The following is a 19,534-nucleotide window of genomic DNA, read 5'->3' on the forward strand; positions in this document are numbered from 1 at the left end:
CCCCCCGCTGCGGCACACTCCGGTCGATGCAAGATCGATCTCCCGCAATAACGGTCGCTACTGCAAAGTTTGTTCCCCTTTCGATTCAATTTGTCGTCCGGCACCAATGGCGACCAGCACCGTCATCCTCCCCGAGCCCTTCGCCAGCATCCCGCGCTCCGAGTTCCTCTTCGGGCCCTCGCCCATCCAGGCGCTGCCGCGCATCTCGGCCGCGCTCGGGGGCAAGGTGGCCGTGTTCGCCAAGCGCGAGGACTGCAACTCGGGGCTGGCGTACGGCGGCAACAAGACCCGCAAGCTCGAGTACCTGGTGCCGGACGCGCTGGCGCAGGGCTGCGACACGCTCGTCTCCATCGGCGGCGTCCAGTCCAACCACACTCGCCAGGTTGCCGCGGTGGGCGCCGCATCGGGCCTACGAGTCGCGCTCGTCCAGGAGCATTGGGTCGAGTGGGTGGATGCCGGGTATGAGACCGTCGGCAACATTCAGCTCAGCCGACTGATGGGCGCGGACACGCGTCTGGACCCGAGCACTTTCGGCATTGAGCATAAGGACACGCTCGCTAAGTTACAGGACGAGATCCAGAGAACGGGATCGAAGCCGTATTATATTCCTGCAGGAGCATCAGATCACCCGCTGGGCGGGTTAGGCTTTGCGCGCTGGGCTTTTGAAGTTGCCGGTCAAGAAGAGGAGATAGGCATCTTCTTTGACACGATAATAGTATGTGCTGTCACAGGCAGTACCATGGCAGGCATGGTGGCAGGGTTCAAGCTACTAGAAAAGAACGGCGGTCGAAAGCGGAGAGTGGTGGGCATCGATGCCAGTGCAACAGTCAAGCAGACATTTGACCAAGTTCTGCGAATAGCGAAGTTCACGGGCGTAAAGATCGGACTTGACGAAGACGACATTACGGAAGCGGACATCATTTTAGATGACAGGTATCATGCAGGGACGTATGGAGTACCGGATGAGACCACTATAGAAGCGATCAAATTCGGCGCTAGAACAGAGGCGTTCATCACAGATCCAGTGTACGAAGGAAAGAGCTTGGCTGGCATGATGGACATGATCAAAAGGGGGGAGATACCCGAGGGCAGCAAGGTGCTGTACGCTCATCTTGGAGGACAGTTAGCACTTAACGCATATTCCACGATATGATATGCATGGGATATGGAGTTATGAGTGAACGACAAACCATGGTCGATCAGAAGATACTTATGATCAAGATAGTAATGTATAAGTCATGGACCTAGGGCGAACGAGGCTCTACCATATGGTGGACTCGCTAATATACGCAATGACAACGTAGGGGGATATCAAAAAAAGCCTCAGCAGCCGAATATACCAACAAGAGCCCCAAAACAATGATGTTCTCTCTAGCATCCTCCTGTAGGAACATTAGCAACGGCGAAGAAGATTAGGAAGAAGAGAGGTTACCTCCACCACCACAACCGCCGCCACCTCCACCGCCTCCGCAACCACCGCCGCCTCCGCCGCATCCTAGTTAAGAAGTCAGCAAGAAGATCAACTAAGAGTAAGACATTGGGAGAGTCATCACATACCGCCTCCTCCTCCTCCTCCACACCCGCCTCCCCCGGAGCAGCCTCCCGCGCCGCCGCTATCACCGGTTCCACAGCCCTTATCGCAATAAGTCAGTGTACGAGATCTTAAAAGATATTATCTAGAGTGCTCACCCCTGGGTTTCCACAGCCTCCAGGACCACCACAGGCGCCGGCCGCGACTCCGCCATTGCCACAGCTGCCAGCCGCACAGTTCGCCCATGCGCCCGCACCAGCGGCAGAATAGCAAGGATCCCATCCGTAATACATTCCTGGGGTAAAGTACAATGGGAAGATGAAAGGCGAGTACACTGCCAATGAGTTAGTTCTGCTCATGATACATTTTTGACTGCTTGTGAAGAACGTACTGAAGTAAGAATAGCCCCAGTGATCATAGTACTGGTCTCTCGGCGGGAGTTTTCTCCCCTTTTTCTCGGCGCGCCTCACGGCCTTTTGGTAGTTTGCCTCCAGCTTCTGCTGCTGGTAGAGGCGCAAGTGCCTTGTGACTTTATTTCGGGCATCCGTCTCGGCGATCTTGACGGCATTGTGTGCGGAGATGTGCGCCGAGTTGTTAGGCGGACACATGTTCGCGGCACCGCTGTTGTAGAAGGCGTCGGCGATCTTCTCATTGTTTGACACACCGAGAAGCTTGCCCACGGATGAAATATGAGAAGCACGGATTGCTATACATGGTTAGAGTTCTTGGGTAGCGAAACAATTAATGGGGGCAGCCTACTCTCACAGTACCAGCATGTACACTCACTGTACACCTCACCAAACCGTTCCTGATATATCTTACTCGTCCACTCAAAGGCTTGTCCGAGCTTGTCTTCATCGATCTTGTCATCGTGGTTGATGAACTTGGTAGTTCGCTCCACGGTGAAGCGATAGTACGCACTAGGACTCAGCTGATGAGTATGCCAGGCCAGATCGACATCAAGCGTGGGGACCGCCGTCTTAGTGGGATATGCCGCCATGATCTCAATGAAGCGTGTGTACTTCTTGATCAGGCGTGTCATGGTATCAGTAGCAGAAGGTGAGTGAAGCCAGTCGATACGGTACATCTTTTCGGTGAAGATGCCTTGCCGTATCACGGCGCCACCTAGGTCAAGCGCAAAGGGGCTGAAGTTCTCCCAGTATCGAGACATCATCTTGCGTACGGAAACTCTGGCTTGCGGGTTGAGAACATATCGTCGTCCGAAGCCAGTGGTGATCTCATCGATATTCTTCAGTGCGTTGTTGTCCGCCAGGGTTTTCTCAATCAAGTCTCGGACGGTCTCCATCGTTGGACGAGGATTGGCGCCAGGCCTGATGAGATCAATGATCTGGATGCGTAGAGCCCGCTTGATCAGGCGGTTGGGGAAGGTGCGGCCGTTGGTCTGCCCGCGATATCCTGGCTGGATCATGTCGGGCATCCCTGAACTGGGCTCGAGTATGGTGCCTGGCATAGGTACTGAGCGCGCAAGAAGATATTCTGTGTCCTTGACGAGCTTGGCGACAGACAGGAGCTCCTTGTCGATTTGAATGGAGCAGGACGGGCAGTAGATGAGAAACTTGCCATCTCCGTAGCCGGAGCCGATCAGTCCTGGCCGGCTGGGAAAATTGTTAGAACTGATGGTCAAATAAACTTGAAGGATAAAACATACCGACTCCCCTTGTATGTTTCGTCTGAACCACAAGTTGTCCAGGGGACCTCGATCGAGGTGCTGCATGCGGGACACCTGAGCGTCTTGGTCATGGAATCGTCCGCATTCTCCCAGCTCCGACCCGTCTGACCGACCCAGTATGCCTTTGCATCGTCTGATACACTGTAGTTGAAATCGCTATCAATCGCAGCATTGATGACGTTCCAGGGCATGCCCGTCGACCAAAGGGCGCACAAACCGTTGCGCAGGGTGTCTTCGAGGAATGATCGGGGGTTCAGCATGTGTGCATGCATGACCATGAGGACATCTGTGATTATCAGCACTGCAATTCCACAAACTTGTAGGTATTTCTATTTCTTCAGGAGAGAGAGCATACCTAATGGGGGCAGCATGAAGGGCGTCCAGTGCATCTGGTCGCCACGATAGGGGAACAGGATGTAGCTGGCAACGCCCTCCATAGTCATGTCCACCTCGCGCAGCATCTGCTTCTCCAAAGAGCCCCACCACGCCTCGTAGCGGTCGACGGCGCGGGCGACGAACAAGGCCCATCGCTTCTCGCGGATCTTGCTGAGGAGGATCTTCTTCTCGTCTTCGGGGGCCAGCTTCTCGGCCGGTTTGCCGTCGGGCAGCGCGGTCAGGGCGGGGTCATCTTGGGGCAGCTCGTCCTTGCTGGCTCTCGTGTCCCAGATATCCCACAGGCCGTCGGTGTAGCCGACATCCTCCTTCATGGACTGGATCGCGAAGAGCAGCTTGAGGTGGGCAAGGCATGTGGCTACGGTGGGGTCTTGGGGGGTGGCCGAGATGGAGAGGTTCGCGAATGCGGCGGTTATGTCGATCTCTTGATTATCGGTGTTCGGAGAGCCGCCCGCCGCATTGGCACCGGCCGTGGCCTCGGGGGTGTATGCCGGGAGAGCCTCATCGCGGCCGGAGATGCTGATGTTGCTGCTGCTGCTGGGCCGGTGGATGTTGGAGGGCGACTTGTCGTCCTTGCTCCTCTTGAAGAGGGACGGCATGGTTTGTGTGCTGCTCCAGTGGAGATCTGCTGGAGAGCTGCTGGTGTTGCTTGGCCTGCAGCGGATCCGAGCTCACTGCGTCACTCTCAGGGTCTCGGTGTCTCGGCGGTGGCGGGGTTCTTAAGCTTAAGAGTCTCCAAGACGCTAAGTCAAGTCAATCAGTCACTCGACAATGACAAGTGGACAGCTAAACTCTCTTCACGATGAGATGAGAAACCACTTTGAATCTCTTTTGATGTCTTCTTCTGAGTTTCAGATGCCTTATCATGTCTTATCTATATACTTGTCGCTTTCTGGGGATGATATATGACGTTACCCTTTATGAAGACCGAGCCTGAGTGATGAGGCGCAGTTGTGGCAGCGTGGGGAACGGATCTCGCCCCTTCTCTGTCTATCTGTCTACCTGCTCAGTCAAGCCACCGGTATCTGTTCTCCACACTCGCTGGCAAGGCTGATTTGTTGACTTCGCTTGACACCTGTCTCTTGAACTAGAGCCAGAATGGTGGCAGGAGAGCTCTCTAGCTTGGATGAGGAAGGTGTCTACTATGCAGCAAGTGCTTCCTACCTGGGTGTCTCCATACGACAACTACACGATGCGATGCGATGCGATGGCTTGCGGCTGTGCCCAGCCACCAACACACACCATTCCATCCACCGTCCATCCACTGCCATCTCCACGGGCTTGCAATTGGAAGCTTGACTGGGCCAGTTCAACGTCGCGCATGACGCTAGAAGCCCTGATCGAAGCCCCCCTCGGTTCTCCATGCGTCCAACACTGGACTCCAGCTAAGCTTTGCTTTAACGTTAACCACAGTGAAGAGTCTCTCGGTAGCTTTAACGTTAGCGATGCCCTACTAGGGGCTGGACTGATCTCTGTCTCTCTCCACATGACCCAGTCTCCCAGTGTCCGATCCGAGGCTGTGCTCTTCTCCAGAACCCCATCACCTTGCCTCATACATTCATACATACAGCTCTGCATCGTCATCAGACTGCCTACTGGTTGGATGTTAGGGTGGTGTTGGTGTTGGTGTTGGTGGTGGGAAAGTCTGCCTCTCGCCCGGCAGCAGACGCAGGATTCCCGGTTACAGGCCCTGATGCCGCTCTTTGGTGACGGGCCAATTGCGATCTACCAGTAAGGTCGCAGGAAACAAAGTTGACTTGATGTAGTCGCTTGTTCTAATAGGCAAAATGTAGATGTAACCGGTGCTCCCTTGGTAGCGCTCTAGAAAGGCACGCCGTGACATGCCCATGATGAACAGCAGGGAGAAGTAAGCTGAGCAATAATTAACGCTTCGCAGGCAGTTCTACAACTAGCCCGTCTCGTCTCGTCTCAGCTTTCCTGGGAGTCAGCACCATGTCAAAAGACTCTTCACATATTCCAAAGGCCTTTCCACATTTTGGTGCTGTTCGCGCCAGACCATCCCGTGGCGCTGTTAGACCAGTCTAGTCAGCTGTAGATCAACCGCCGCCGCCTATCGTGTATCAGGTATCAGAAGGGAAGGGCAATTCTCCGAGACCGCAACTCCTCCTAACTCAGCATGCTGATCCTGATCTGCATGAAGTGAGGAACGGAAGCTTGACTCACTGCCCCAGCCCCAGCTGCTGTATACATAGACGACTCAGATAACCAAACATAGCGTAGTTGCCTGTGAACACGGTGATTTCGATTTCAGCGCTCGCTCCTTCCTGACGTAATGTGCAACAGGAAACTCGGCGCGGCTGTGAATCCTTTTCGCGGCCGATCACCGCAGCAAAAAGCAACAATTGGGCCACCGGAACATCGTCACGACCTCCAGACGAAAATGACGTCTCAGCTCTCAGCCGTTCCCAACGCAGAAAACGAGTGAAAGGGAAGCTCCGAATAGATCACAACAACGTCGTCTACGAAGAGAAATACATTTGCAATCTCGAGGTGAAAACGACAAGAATGCCACCTGTTAGCTCACAGCTGCACTAGCATCACCAGCACGGCCAGCACCATCGTTTGCCATGGCGAATTATCTGGAACTGGACTACTCGTCGTGTCTCGACCAGCACGGCAACAAGATCTCGCAATGGGGCCAGCCAAACCCCTGCGTGCCATACCCCTCGACCGTCAACCCATACAACATCACCAAGCTATCCGACTTCAAGATGAGCATGCTGCAGGAGATCATCACCAACAACTACTTCGGTATCAACCTGGCGATGTGCTACTATGCCTCCGCCCTCTTGCCCCAGACCTTCATCGCCATAGACGATGTCATTGACAACCCTTCAACGCTTGATCTAGCCGTTCTAACGCTGCACGACTTCACCACAAAGGCATTCCCAGCAACAATAAACGGCTCCGGTCCAAGGGCTGTGTCCGACTGGTGGTGGGACAACGTGGCTAACGATAGAATTGGCACAGCGGCCTTCCTTAACTCCACCAAATATCAGTGCACCGGAGCGATTTGTCACTCTCTCTCGGGAATCGGAGATCCAGATATCACAGGTATCGGTGTAGGTTTTCTATCTGTATAGTTTCATCAAGGCACCACCGCTGATTGATTTAGATGCTCATCTCAACCGCCATGCTCATCGTGCTTGCGGTCCTCTTCGCCTTCCCAGCCCTGTTCAGCTGGACACCCCTCGGCAGCTATAGACAAGGCGTCTCAAGCTTGTCGAAACGCTGGGTCCTACGGGACTCCCTCGTGGCGTCACTAGATGATCTCTTTTCGGCTGTGATTCTCTTCACTGTCTCTGTCCTCATATCGACAATAATCTACAGGCTGTGGAATGAGACGTACTATGACATCTTCATGGCCGAGGTCCTCAGCCTGATCAGCAGCACAGCCATGGTCATGATCGGAGCCTCCTACTGGAACCACTTCCGCGTACGACCCACGAACTTGATTGGCTTCGTGGCCAACTGTCTGCTCACAATCATACTCTTCGGCATCGAATTCTGGTTCCAGCACTCGAACGAAGAGCCCGAGGGTCTCCCCCTGGAGCATCAATGCCTTAGGGGGATTCTTGGGGGCACGAATTTGGACAATCTCGGGGACAAGAAAACTCGTTTCCCAGCCTGCTTCACCCTCTGGGCACTGGCACTTCTAGCTAGCATGCTACACATCGTATGGGCTTACAGGGGACGGCCGTCCAAGTCCGGTCAGCACGGTACTCTTGCCAATTGCGGCTATCTCGCTCTCGGGTGGCTTCCAATCATCTTCGGGACGACTACGATTATATGGCTCTGCGTCATTTTCTATTCCTCGTGGAAGAGTATGAGAGATGCTTTTGGGCAAGCGTTTGTCAACTCGTCGCGAGACTGGAGCTTTGGCCAATTTCTCGCGCTTGTGACCTGGGTTCCGTCCATTATACAATTTGCGCATCTCATGATTTGTCAGTCCTTGACTTCCCCTCACAGCCTGATGATCGTATACTGACTTTACCTTGCTAGCCGGTATGAGCAAAGGGTTGACCGCGAAACTGCCCAAGCCACTTGTCGTGCTGTTACCGAACCACAATGAAGAAGGAGCGGAGAAGCAACTACCAACGCCGGATGCATAAAGATGAAACCGCATATGTGAACAACGAAAATATCATGATGAATTTACGGCATAGCACGTCATCCTGTCATCTATAGCTAACAGGTTCGGAAATCATAACGTCATGCAGCGTAGAATTTTATGAGATTTGAAGCTCGACATGTTAACCCTCTGCCAGGCTCCCCCTAATCACCCCCAGCTGCGATAGTCAAAACAACTCACTCGCACCAAGCGCATCCACAAATTCGTTGGTCGTAACCTCGGTATATATAACACAGGTCACTGAATATGCGCTCGCTGAGATGGTATGAATCTCGCATAAGCCCTTCTCAAGAAACTTTCCAATCGAGATCAGAATCTTGTCTAACGGGCCGGCCCGCGTGATGCGACATGTGGTGAAGAGGTTCTCGACTTCAACTGTCTTGATATTGGTCCAGACCAGGTCCATGGCTGGGGGACCGGACATCAGCCATTCACCCTTGGGCTTAATCTCTCCGGTGACGGGGTCATGAATCTTCCCATCCACGATTGGTACACGAGCCTCGTAATCCCATGGCTGAAGGAAAGGTCCCTCGTTGAGATGGGACATTATGGAAGAGAGCCTCAATATCAGGTTCAAGTGCTATGGTGTAATCTAGCAGGTTTCCAGACAAGTTCTCCAGCGACGGCACAGGAGATTCTTAGAAGAACATAGCTTTGTGATAAGAATGGCGGCTCTCGATCTCAATAAGGCGCGACTGATGTGGTCGTGCCGTTTGATAATGCATTGCAAGCAAGAGAGACAACTTATCGCTGCCTGGGCTTACACGCGTGCGTGGCAAACAACGGAATCGCGGTGTGCAGTATGCAGTCGATCAGCGCCGAAAAGGGTGCGTTTGCTTGCGGAGCCCCCTTGAACCCGTGCCCCTTACCCCTCCATACGCTGCAGCTCCTGACCCATCAAGGAGCGCAGGATTGTCAGATCCTCGGGGCTGTTCAACGACCTACATACGGAGATACATGTTGTCTGTCAAGTCTGCCAGGGAAGACGTATAGATGAAACTCACTGCATTCGACCAATAGTAAATTGTAGCACGCTATCGTACAAAATGAAGGAGCTCTATTTTCGAGAATGATAGCTTGTCCTCACAGGACCTCTTGCAAACGCGAAGTGGCCCATCTGCCCCAGGTTTTGTTCTTCACCTGGTAACACAAGTGAATCAATCCCATGTGCTTCATACACACTGGCAGTCTTTCGTCTTCGGTCGTCCTTCTTGCCGTGAGACGATGCATTCCTGGTTTTCCAATCGTCCCAAGCCCCTTGATTGTGCAAGGTGACTATCCTCATCATCTGCTCTTGGCTCTCCCTAGTTGAGACCTTAGATACGTCTGTCTTTATCGCTGCGGCATCGTAATCTTGCATATTTGGGTCGCTCAAGGCAATTGAACCCTTTTCAGACCTGTGCTTACTCACAAAGGGCTTCGCGTTCAATTTCTCTGTCCAACGCGTTGATGAGAGAAGGAGCTGAGACACTCGAGGCGCCTGGTGCTTCACGAGTGGCAGAATCAGGGGCAGGTTGACAGCTAGAACAGCGACAAATGCCTCTCGCAGAGCCCATGAACTAGCCACGCGCACACTACCGACCGGATCCTAAGGTATGTGTCAGTGTCTTGTCTGCTGTCGTATAGAGAAATGACGAACCTGGAGAACAAGAACACTTCGCAGGATGGCGCAAACAATCACCAAGACTCCTAAGCATAACATGAACGCTGTCCCTGCCTTCTTCGGTAGCGTCGAGTTGGAATCCCATAACAGTGGTAGTGGTACAAAGAGCAGGTATAAGTCTGTGGCCATATTGAGTGATAGGTAGACAAGTATCAATTGGCTAGACACAGCTGGCTGGCAGGTATCTGTGAAGGAATCTGAGATTAGCACATTGCGATACTCACATGCGATTCAGTTATAACCTACTTCCAGGGTCGGGAGAGATTTGCCAGTTTCTATGGAAGGGGCGACAGGCCAGAAATAGATTCATCGTGACAACTATCCAGCTGGTTGTGACGAGGGCGAAGGCGATGTAGATATTCACAAAATGGGTGCGCGTCCACGAAATCTAATACGGTTAATAGCCAACCACAAGTCATACGTAGGGATCTTCATACATTCAGTCGCTGGTAGAATACCAAAAGTGATGCTTTCAATGCCCATAGCAAGATCGAATAAGTCAACCATCCAGCAATTTGCATGATAGCTCCGTTCACCCTAAATACACACTTTAGCATCGAGCATTATTGCTGGAACTTGTCTACTAACCTCCATTGGTATTCTGGGTCATCTGAACGTAGCCGGGCTCGTTGTTCTTCCGTGATGCCATGGTTAGCAAGGCCGTGAGACACTCCTTCGAATGAATAAAGGATCGCAGTGGTTATCGCGTAGAAGCCCTTCTCGATTTAATTAGTTTGATCCAACGATATAACAACATCAATACATACCGCACCAAGCCAGGCCAAATAATCGTCGGCCTGGAGCGCCTTGACGCCGCTGGAGATGATCCGAGCGTATGTCCTAAGTATCGTGATGACAGCACCAAGCGAGAATAATATCCAGGCTTCAACACCAAACCTCTCCATGATAGACTCAGGAGCCGCGACCATCCAAGGACGGGCCCAGAAGTCTACGGTAGGGTGTGTCGTAAGAGCCTAGCACGAGGCTATTACGGACCACTGTACATGAGGATGCAAGTCATGACAAGTGGGAGAGCCAACACCACATTGCTTTTCTCCTGTTCGCCCCTTTTGACCAAATCCGCATCCACTGATTCACAGATCTTCTATCAAAAATGCCCTTGGCTAGGGCAAAGAGGGCTGATTGGTGATCTGCACCCGCCAGAGAACCGACTGGAGCCCACATGGCTTCCCACATGTTAGCGCAAGGCTTTACGGTAGCTCTGCTGAAGATCGACCAGGGTCTTTCTGGGGCCATTTTTTTGAGGACGAGGTTGAAATATACGACTGGGTGATCCCTTGTCGTGGCTTGCAATATCATCACGAGAGAAGGATTGCAGGTGTACATGTGGTTTTCTTGCTGATTGTCTACGTAACACCGTACTTCATCACACGCTCTTTTAGATGAAGTCATCGAGAACCGAGATAACTCCCCGCAAAACAGCTACGAGAGTCTCGATGTAGATTTTCTTCTTGGGAGTTCATACGCTACGTTTTCCGTTTTCAATCTTCAAGGAGAAATTTTGATGGCTAGATTTGCGGAAACCATTCTTGTGTGATGTTCTGATGTTTTGCCTATAAAGCCCTCGCATTCAATGACATGGTTGCCCTTGAAAGTTGCATCGGTTTGAAATTGGAATGAGGGGGCCACAGGGGTGCCTCCAGCCCGCATGGTTGATCCTAATAGGCCAAGGCTTTTGTCTCCAGGGCTCTTTGCCTAAACGAGTCAACCCTGTTATCCTCGCAATTCTCACAGCACGACCTTCTCCATCTTCAGACATCTTTACTTTTCCAAGTGACACTGAATTAATCATCAGACAAAAGTGAAACCAGGCGTTAGACGTTATTGCGCTGGTTCGGAGTTGCGATTAATAGTGCTAGAAGAGTCTGATGATCCAATGCGGCTGTCCTTAGAGCACCCATGCAGGCCATTAGCATGGATTCGACCTACCACAAAAGAATACACTAACTCGGAGTCTCCATTGATTTGACCAGCTCATATCACGGCTCTGGGCATATTTGTGTTCTGTGATCTTCAACAGTCGCGTACTATTTCAGGTTTCCAGCTTTTGCGATAACACAGATTCAACCCTAGATTGTGAGATCGTAGCACTTACAATCGATCATTTTGGCGAGCCACAATATGTCATGTATGCTGAAGCAAGGGAGTATTCGGCTTCTCAAGTATTGCGGCCCAACCATTATAAAGCAAACAAGCCCGAGGCAGCCTGCCTATAATGTCACCCTCCCTATCTGCGGGGTGCATATTCATCGAGATCCGGTTCCGGACAGCTTGATTCCTTGTTAATGCGTTATTTGAAGCCACGCGAGCTTATACAGACCACGGGAATGCGGGTCAAATAGTTACGATAGTCATAAGTTGAGACTTCAACCGATGAATGGAGTTCCATGCGGTATCAGAAAACATTTCCTTTCGTCGAAAAAAGTATTTACAGGGCTATCTCGGTACCTTTTAATTCAGATGGTGGGTAGTACAAAGATGGGGTGCGACCTATTGCCCCTTCACACGTACAGCCTTGTGCATAGCAGTGCCCAAAGATCTTATCACCCGGAGAGCCTCCAGTGATAATTTATAAGCTCGGTAGAATTTCTCAGTTCAAGAGTAAAAAAATCTGTCTTCTTTTGAGCATTGATGACCATGGCTATGTCAACTCGTCTTGCCATTGGAGTAGGTCTCCTAGGAGTTCTCTTATTTTTACTGAATAGAGTCGGCCGGAGACCAAATGGATGTCCGCCAGGTCCGCCAACCCTTCCATTGATTGGAAATCTTCATCAGATGCCCAAAGAGAAGGCCCACCTTCAGTTCCAGAAATGGTCAGAAGAAAATGGCCCTGTATACTCGCTCGTTCTGGGTATGAAGGTCATGGTCGTCCTCTCTTCCGATCAAGCGATCAAGGATCTCTTAGACAAGAGAAGCGGAATCTACTCGTCGCGCCCGGAGATGTATCTTGGACAGATTATCAGTGGCGGATATCGCGTCCTGCTGATGGTGAGATCCTTTCACTGAAATGAAAATTCTGCTGGGTTTCCTTGATCGCTCAGATCTAATCTGAAAAACAAGGAATACGGCGAAACCTGGCGTTCAATCCGCAAGCTCGTACACAATCTGCTCAATATCAAGGCTGCTCGAACATATGTTCCTTACCAAGACCTAGAGAATAAAGCGATGCTTGTGGGCTTTCTTGATCAACCGTCACTGTTTGTAGATCACATTCGCAGATACACGAACTCTTTGACAACACAAATGGTCTTCGGTTTCCGTACAACTAGTATTGATGACCCAAAATTAAAGCAATTGTTTCACATGGGTAAATGTCATTGAAGTATTTAAATCGCATTATACTAAAGGCAACTTAGGGCTTCGAACAGTTCTGCGAGGTCACTGGCTGTCAGACCGCTACCATCCTTGACCTGTTTCCACTGCTCAGACGTCTTCCTGATGTGTTTCTGCCTCTGAGAAAGTATGCAAAGAGCCTACACAAAAAGGAGTACGATTTGTACATTGGGCATTATAGAGACACAAAGAAGAGATACAAGGAAGGAAAAGCAAAGGCATGAGCTCCATTGATTCTACCACGCCACAAGAGCTACAGAGCTACAAAACTGACGTTTCGCAGCCCTGCTTCTGTGTCGACTTGATTAAAGCCGAAGAGGAGCAAGGGTTTTCCGAAGGTATTGCGGGTTATACCAGCGGGTCACTCCTTGAGGCAGGCTCTGACACGACTGCTGCCACCCTCATTGGCTTTGTCCAAGCACTACTGATCTTCCCCGAAGTTATGACAGCCGCACAGGCCGAGATTGATCGTGTTTGCGGGGAGCGACTTCCTGAATTGGATGATCTCCCCAATCTGCCCTATATTCGCGGCTGTATCAAAGAAAGCATGCGTTGGATGCCCACTGATATCTTGGGTGTACCACACGCCGTCATTCGGGACGATGAGTACATGGGGTATAAGATACCGAAGGGCTCAACGATGGTGTATAACGTGTGGTAAGTGCTCAATAAAATAACTGTCAAGGGACAGTATCTTACTTCACGGTTGCAGGGCAGTACAGATGGACCCGAAGAGGCATGCAAACCCCGAAAGGTTTGACCCGAGCCGCTGGCTCGAAGATACGCAGACGTCAGCCGAGGCAGCAACGAACGCAGATGCAACGAAACGTGACCACTTCGTCTTCGGTGCTGGCCGCCGGCTCTGCCAGGGCATGCACATTGCTGATAGATCGCTTTTCTTGGCCATGTCACGTTTGCTGTGGGGATTTGAATTTCACAGAGCTGTTGACGATGCTACAGGTGAAGAGATTGTGCCTGCCATGCACGACTTGACAGAGGGTCTATTTGTGCTGCCAAAGCCATTCCAGGCGAAGGTTGTCCCCAGAAGCGAGGCGAAAGCCGCTCGCATTCGAGCAGAGTGGGCTGAAATGACAGAGTTGCTGGATGATGAAATGCAATGGAAGGCTCTCCCGAAAGGCATGATCTGGGACGATGATGCTGCTTTAGTCGGCGTAGAGGCTTGAATAACACGAGCCAGGCGGGATGATGCCTCGGGATAAAAAACTTGTATGTCTCCGTCCGTAGAAATCTGCTACCAAACAAGGCTATTGATTGATTTGCTAGGTGACATGTGTTACACAGCAGGCCGCTATCAAGGGCGCCCTCTGATGCCATTGGGGAGGAGACCAGGACGCCAGCCTCATATTCGACAGCGGCCCTCGGGATGAACTCTCGATCTTTCCAATATTTTCCCCAGGCTCTGACTTTGAACACTTTCCACCCTTTATTAATCACATAACCACTGTCTGTCTGAAACAGCAAGTTTCCTCCAGCGATCGTATCACTCTTTTACGGCAACCAGCTTCTTAGGTCGCCATGTCATCGGAATACAGGAATTTTTTTGAAGACGCACTATACGGTCTGGGCGGTTCCGAGTTCGACGACGCGTACGCCAAGTCCAGGAGTGGTCGTGAAGCAATCCAGGTGCCCGGTGATTTTTCTGACGCAGTTGAGCCTGTTGAGCCTCTTGGGCATCCTGAACTTGGTGAGGCGGTGTGGACGGACAGTGGGCGACAGAAGCGCGTCCAGCGAGGCAACCCAGCACAGCAGGGCGCCCCAGAGCGCTACCCGTCGGCCGCTACTAAGGACGCGCCAGGTGCAGCCTCCTCTCGGACAGAATTCATGACCCAATGACCTTCGAATGCAACTTGCCGACTTGCGGATCCAAATCGAGATTCAAGACATAGGCAGAGGCACAACTCAAGCGACAGTGGCGGAATTATCGATATTCACTCCGTGTTTCAACAACATGGCTTAGCGTTTTGCAGTTATAAGGAAATCCTGGTGATCGCTTGATCGGGAGGAACAGAAAGCGGAGAGACTACATCGTTTTGACAATGTCTCGTGAATTATCTTTTAGATTGTCTTGTCTGGTAGCCGGTACAGTGTTCTCAGCATCAGTCTGCGTTCGTTGCCTCTACGGTTCTGAATAAAATAACCTGAGAAGTGATAAGTTTTCTTAAAAAGGCTAGTAACTGAGTTGCGAATATCTCAAGACCTTGCCCCACATACTGGTCCTACACCATACAATGATAAAATACTAGAGACGAGTCAAAGAATGGCGATGCTTAAGATCTCGATATCGGGGCATTCTTGCTTATCAAACGCCAACATCATCTAATAAATGGTACAACCGTCATACTCACTCTACCATATATTGAAAGCACTGACTCTCTGTCAGTGTCTCTGGCTGCCAAGTGCCAAACTCATTGTTATGTTCGATCTTATATGTAGGAGATCGTGCATTTCAAAAAGAGGAAGAGACAACCAGGACCGTTGTTAGTTAACAGTGTCGAAAGGCCAAGATGGCACCTAACAGGAGCTTACACTTCTCCGCTCAGTTGCTACAAGCCAATTGCGACATGGACTAAACAATATGTTCATTCCTACTCCAGACGCAAGAAACATTCGACCAATAATTCTATTGGCCACAGAGTGCCTGGCTCGGGCTTGCAAATGTTGGCTGCGATCCCTCTCAGGCACAGAGCAGTGCGGCGCAGCACCAGGCAGACAACACAATTAGGCCTTAGCTCATCTATCATTGGTCACCTTCGCCATTTGAAGGAACCATCTACAGATATGAGGTTTCAACCTTTCCTCGTCATCTAACTCTCGATAGTCCAGAGTCTTCGATTTGTGCCTCTCTCTGCCACTTCAAGCATCTTTAGAACCTTACCTGTGCACATCTAAGCGTGGCTCGACTTCAAATTCCCACTGGCTTTAAGTCAAGTCAACAGCGTCTCACATCATACAAAGACAAATTGACAGACGTGACGATTATGGCCGATCAAATCTCATCATTCTTCCAGAGTCTGTTCTCGGACCCGAAGCCGAGAGCTCCTACTCGTTTGACTCCAGTTGTTCGCACCCTCGGCTCCAGCCAGACACCATCTACGACCCCCACCCCACAGAAAGATGCAAACTCTCCGGAAACTGCGACTACGTCGAAATCAAACCCTACCAATGCTCCAACTTCGAGCAACAATGACAGAGAGCACATTAGAAACTTGAGGGGTCAATTCCTAGACGAGCGATTTGGGGCCGGATCGAAGAGCAAGGGCCTCGGATCCCGGAATAAGTAATGGCCATCGAAGATGCAATACTCGATAATAATGGACAACAAGTTACGTGAAGCATATGCGGTGGAACGAGCAAGAATAGTTACGAGACTTTGGGCCAAGATGGAGATGTTTTTGGTCAGGACTCGATACATAAACGGCGCTATGCAAGCGAATAGAATATAACGTGTCTAGCACTAGCACGGAATGAAGTTAGAATTCGAATAAGCTTTTTCGAGCCTATGTAAAGTTATGTCAGGAGTGGTTTCTGTACACTTGAGAATAGCTTGTAGTTGGAAACATTCCATCGTCTCCAGCCATCCCTCGTCCCATGTCTGCAAAGCCCCATTTATCTCGACTCTCTGTGACTAATCACCCGAATCTCTCAAGTTCAATGGCTTCTAATACATCATGTATTTGAAATTCTGTTGGAAACTAGGCACTTGTTCTCGGGCTGCTGGACGCTCGACGGTGAATCTTCGAGGTCAGAGACGGAAAATTTGACACCCATATCAGACATGGTCATTAGCTGCGGCTGAGTTTCGCCCCTATTCATACGAACAATCTCTCCTTCATCGGCAAAGTGTTCTAATTCTGGTCGTAGTGGCATTGCTACGCGAGATGGTGAATGGCATCCCACCGACACGACTGCAGTGGTTTCTGCCCGAGATTTCGAAACTGAGCTCTGATGGTACTCAGTGGAAGCTGTCTCGACCTTTGATAGAGGAGATGTTGCTGGGCGTTTCAAGAACAGGTGTTGCCTGGCTGTACCCATATTGTCCATGCCGTCCACTTCTTTGTTCTGGACATCGCTTCGGTACAATAAACATGCTCTTATAAATAGTGAAGCATGTGAGATGCTTGTATTATATCAGCAATTTCCTTTAAATTTGGGCTAATTCAAGTCCTTACGCCATTATCATTAAGAAGGTCGTGCCTGTGGTCCAAACATGGCCATCACTTGCAAGATGCTTTGCAGCAAACAATGATCCTGCTGCTATGCATCCCATGGATAAGACAAACTCGAGTGCTATCTGCGCTCCGGGGTAATGCCACGACCGCGTCGTACCCCAATCGTGGTAAACTCAGCACTGTCCCAAAGGAGACAACCTACGGCCTACAACGGTCAACGATATTGCCAATCATGGAGGAATCAGAGGAGACGCTGTACACGTACCGGAGGTAGACAAATCTCGGAAAGTCTCTCGGTCAGGTCTGTAACGCCGCTGGCCGTGATGCTGACGAAGACAGTTACTCCTATTAGGCCGATGGAGTGTAATGTGCCAATGGCACGGATGCAAAGAAATGTCACATCCCAACTGCTCAGTCGCTTCTGCTTCCGATTTATTGCTTCGTCTAGTAAAACTTCACCGACGAGCCCATGGCGTAGCGAGCCCTGGTGGCTCATCTTCTCAATTACCGCATACTCGCGCCGAGTCACGAGGACTCTTGAAAGAGGAGCTGAGTTTACAGGTCAAGGTTCGTCTTGGTTTCGGAGGGTAGAAAATTTAGGATGCGAGTAGGAAAGCTAAAGGGTTTTACGCAGCACGGTTCCCTCAATCATGAACAAATTTCTGGTGAGGGGGTGTTCCAGAACATAGGCAAGTCAGAGTCCCCTGAAACAGCTTACCCAAGACTCGGCACATATCACCAATCATAGGCGCCATGCAATGCAAATCTATTCAGCCTGAAAAGCCAGACGACTGACAAACTCACAAGAACTGATCCTTCATTGTGGCCCCCACGATCTGTTCTTTTATGCCTTGCGTCGATTGGTTAGAAGCTGTAGGATTCAACTCTGTGCGAGGTTGGTGCCGTTATCAGATTTCTCCGACTTTCTAAGTGGTTAGAAAGAAATAGTAAAGACTGCCTTCTACTTCCGCCCCTGCATCACGTTGGGTACCACAAGCACAACCTGTGCTAATAGTTATCATTTTCTACCAAGTCTGTCGGAGATCATTGTTGTAGCGACAGCTTTGATACGCTGGATTTGTTGTCCAGGTCCGCGCGCGCAAGGGCTCACCAAGCACCAACTAAGCTGCACGGTCCTCATGTTGACAACGGACGGGGATTGTCTATACTATTCTGCCCGTCAGACGAAACTGACACCGGCTAATCAAGCCTCGGCTGTCAAACATTGCACTTGAATTAATAAATTATGTATGCTTTCTTCGCGGAGTCTAGTTTAGACGCTAGCTGCGAGCGTCAATTGACGGTGACATATACGGCCTTTCCTTAGACAAATGCTTCATAGTGTAAAAGGATTGGCTTGGGCACTTGACGTCATTTGTCAACGACCCGGAGCCTTCGGGATCCCATAGAGTTACAAAGTATCTCTAAATGTGCTAGAAGAGCGAAAAGAGGACATAGTAAAGGCAATAGAAGACATGAAATGCTCACTTTCCACTATGGCTTTAACGCCTATGCTGATCGAGGTTTTGGTCACAATCTAGCGAATTACTAGAATTGTATTCTGGCTAGATTTAACAGACTCTTAGTCTAAACAGCTAATGCGTTTATATCAACAGAGAGTTATACAAATTTGAAGCTAATATTGACAGAATTTTGCAAGACTCTTACATCAGGGTCTGTTGTCGGTGAGTAGTGAGAATGAACAACAATCCAGACGGATGAAGCGGATGCCGATATGTAGTATAGCTAACTTATCACTAGGTCATAAATAGAATAGCTAGATTTCGTGTAGAAGGAAGTGCCCACATCCCGTTATTCGTTTTCGATCTTTGTGGTAGCAATCACAGGTCCGGATCGGATGAAACCTGCCAGTTCTGATTCATGTATTACTGGGATTGAATGCTCAAGTCAAGTCATGCAGGCATATGTTGTTTGAGGAAAGGACTTATATTATCGGAGGCACGGCGTTATTCACATACTCCTGGGTCTTGGCGATGAAGAAAGCCAAGATTCTACTAGTGAGAGGTTGTTACATTACATTCGCGGAGGTTATCGGTGACATGGATGAGAAGGGTTTCGAAACAGGCGCGCTGCGAGTTGAGGAATGATCGACATGCTCCTTGGAGGGGAATTCCGAAACTACGACAGAGTGTTGGTGCGCCGGCAAGAAAAAATCGAAGGGGATGAAAATGGTTCGCCATGGGACTTTTCTTTTGAGCTATTGAATGGCTGCTCAACAAGTTCATCACATATTGGAGAACCTGCATAACGATTTAGAGCTAATGAGAATCAGACCACAGGTGCATAGATGATGCAGCCGTGCCTCGGTCGAACCATACGGCTGGGTGCGATGTTGGTTCTGTAAAGCCAAGGGATGAGGTGAACACTGACCTCTAATACGACCGTTCAACCGGTGAACAGCATGATGCTGCTTAACTATTCAGTTGCCTGCCGAGAGCCGATGTTTCGATCTGACCGTTCTGTACACCTCCGCCGGGGTAATATTTGTTAATTTTGAGTGGGAATTGTGACTTTTCAGACAAGGGAGTTGCTACTTTTG

The 19,534-nt window shown here is 50.3% G+C and overlaps 4 protein-coding genes across 4 annotated transcripts; 3 read left to right on the forward strand and 1 right to left on the reverse strand.

The window, feature by feature from the left end:
- Positions 1–106: 106 nt before the first annotated feature.
- On the forward strand, positions 107–1,153 carry UCRPA7_8603 (putative 1-aminocyclopropane-1-carboxylate deaminase protein; the record flags this gene model as incomplete). Its single annotated transcript, XM_007921115.1, has 1 exon — positions 107–1,153. One exon carries the CDS (start codon positions 107–109, stop codon positions 1,151–1,153), a length of 1,047 nt encoding a protein of 348 aa, XP_007919306.1.
- A 509-nt stretch (positions 1,154–1,662) lies between these two features.
- Positions 1,663–4,213, reverse strand: UCRPA7_8604 (putative alpha-ketoglutarate-dependent sulfonate dioxygenase protein; the record flags this gene model as incomplete). The annotated part of the gene is made up of 5 exons (XM_007921116.1): positions 1,663–1,865; positions 1,923–2,237; positions 2,318–3,147; positions 3,201–3,507; positions 3,577–4,213. The coding sequence occupies 5 exons, from the start codon at positions 4,211–4,213 to the stop codon at positions 1,663–1,665; spliced, it is 2,292 nt and encodes a 763-aa protein (XP_007919307.1).
- Positions 4,214–6,202: 1,989 nt separating this feature from the next.
- Positions 6,203–7,747, forward strand: UCRPA7_8605 (hypothetical protein; the record flags this gene model as incomplete). Its single annotated transcript, XM_007921117.1, has 3 exons — positions 6,203–6,697; positions 6,751–7,174; positions 7,638–7,747. 3 exons carry the CDS (start codon positions 6,203–6,205, stop codon positions 7,745–7,747), a joined length of 1,029 nt encoding a protein of 342 aa, XP_007919308.1.
- Positions 7,748–12,226: 4,479 nt separating this feature from the next.
- UCRPA7_8606 (putative cytochrome p450 protein) lies at positions 12,227–13,968 on the forward strand (the record flags this gene model as incomplete). The annotated part of the gene is made up of 3 exons (XM_007921118.1): positions 12,227–12,439; positions 13,068–13,441; positions 13,497–13,968. 3 exons carry the CDS (start codon positions 12,227–12,229, stop codon positions 13,966–13,968), a joined length of 1,059 nt encoding a protein of 352 aa, XP_007919309.1.
- Positions 13,969–19,534: the final 5,566 nt, after the last annotated feature.

The sequence above is a fragment of the Phaeoacremonium minimum genome (genome assembly GCF_000392275.1).
Source record: "Phaeoacremonium minimum UCRPA7 unplaced genomic scaffold PA7_03_scaffold_601, whole genome shotgun sequence".
In the NCBI taxonomy this organism is placed as follows: Eukaryota; Fungi; Ascomycota; class Sordariomycetes; order Togniniales; family Togniniaceae; genus Phaeoacremonium; species Phaeoacremonium minimum.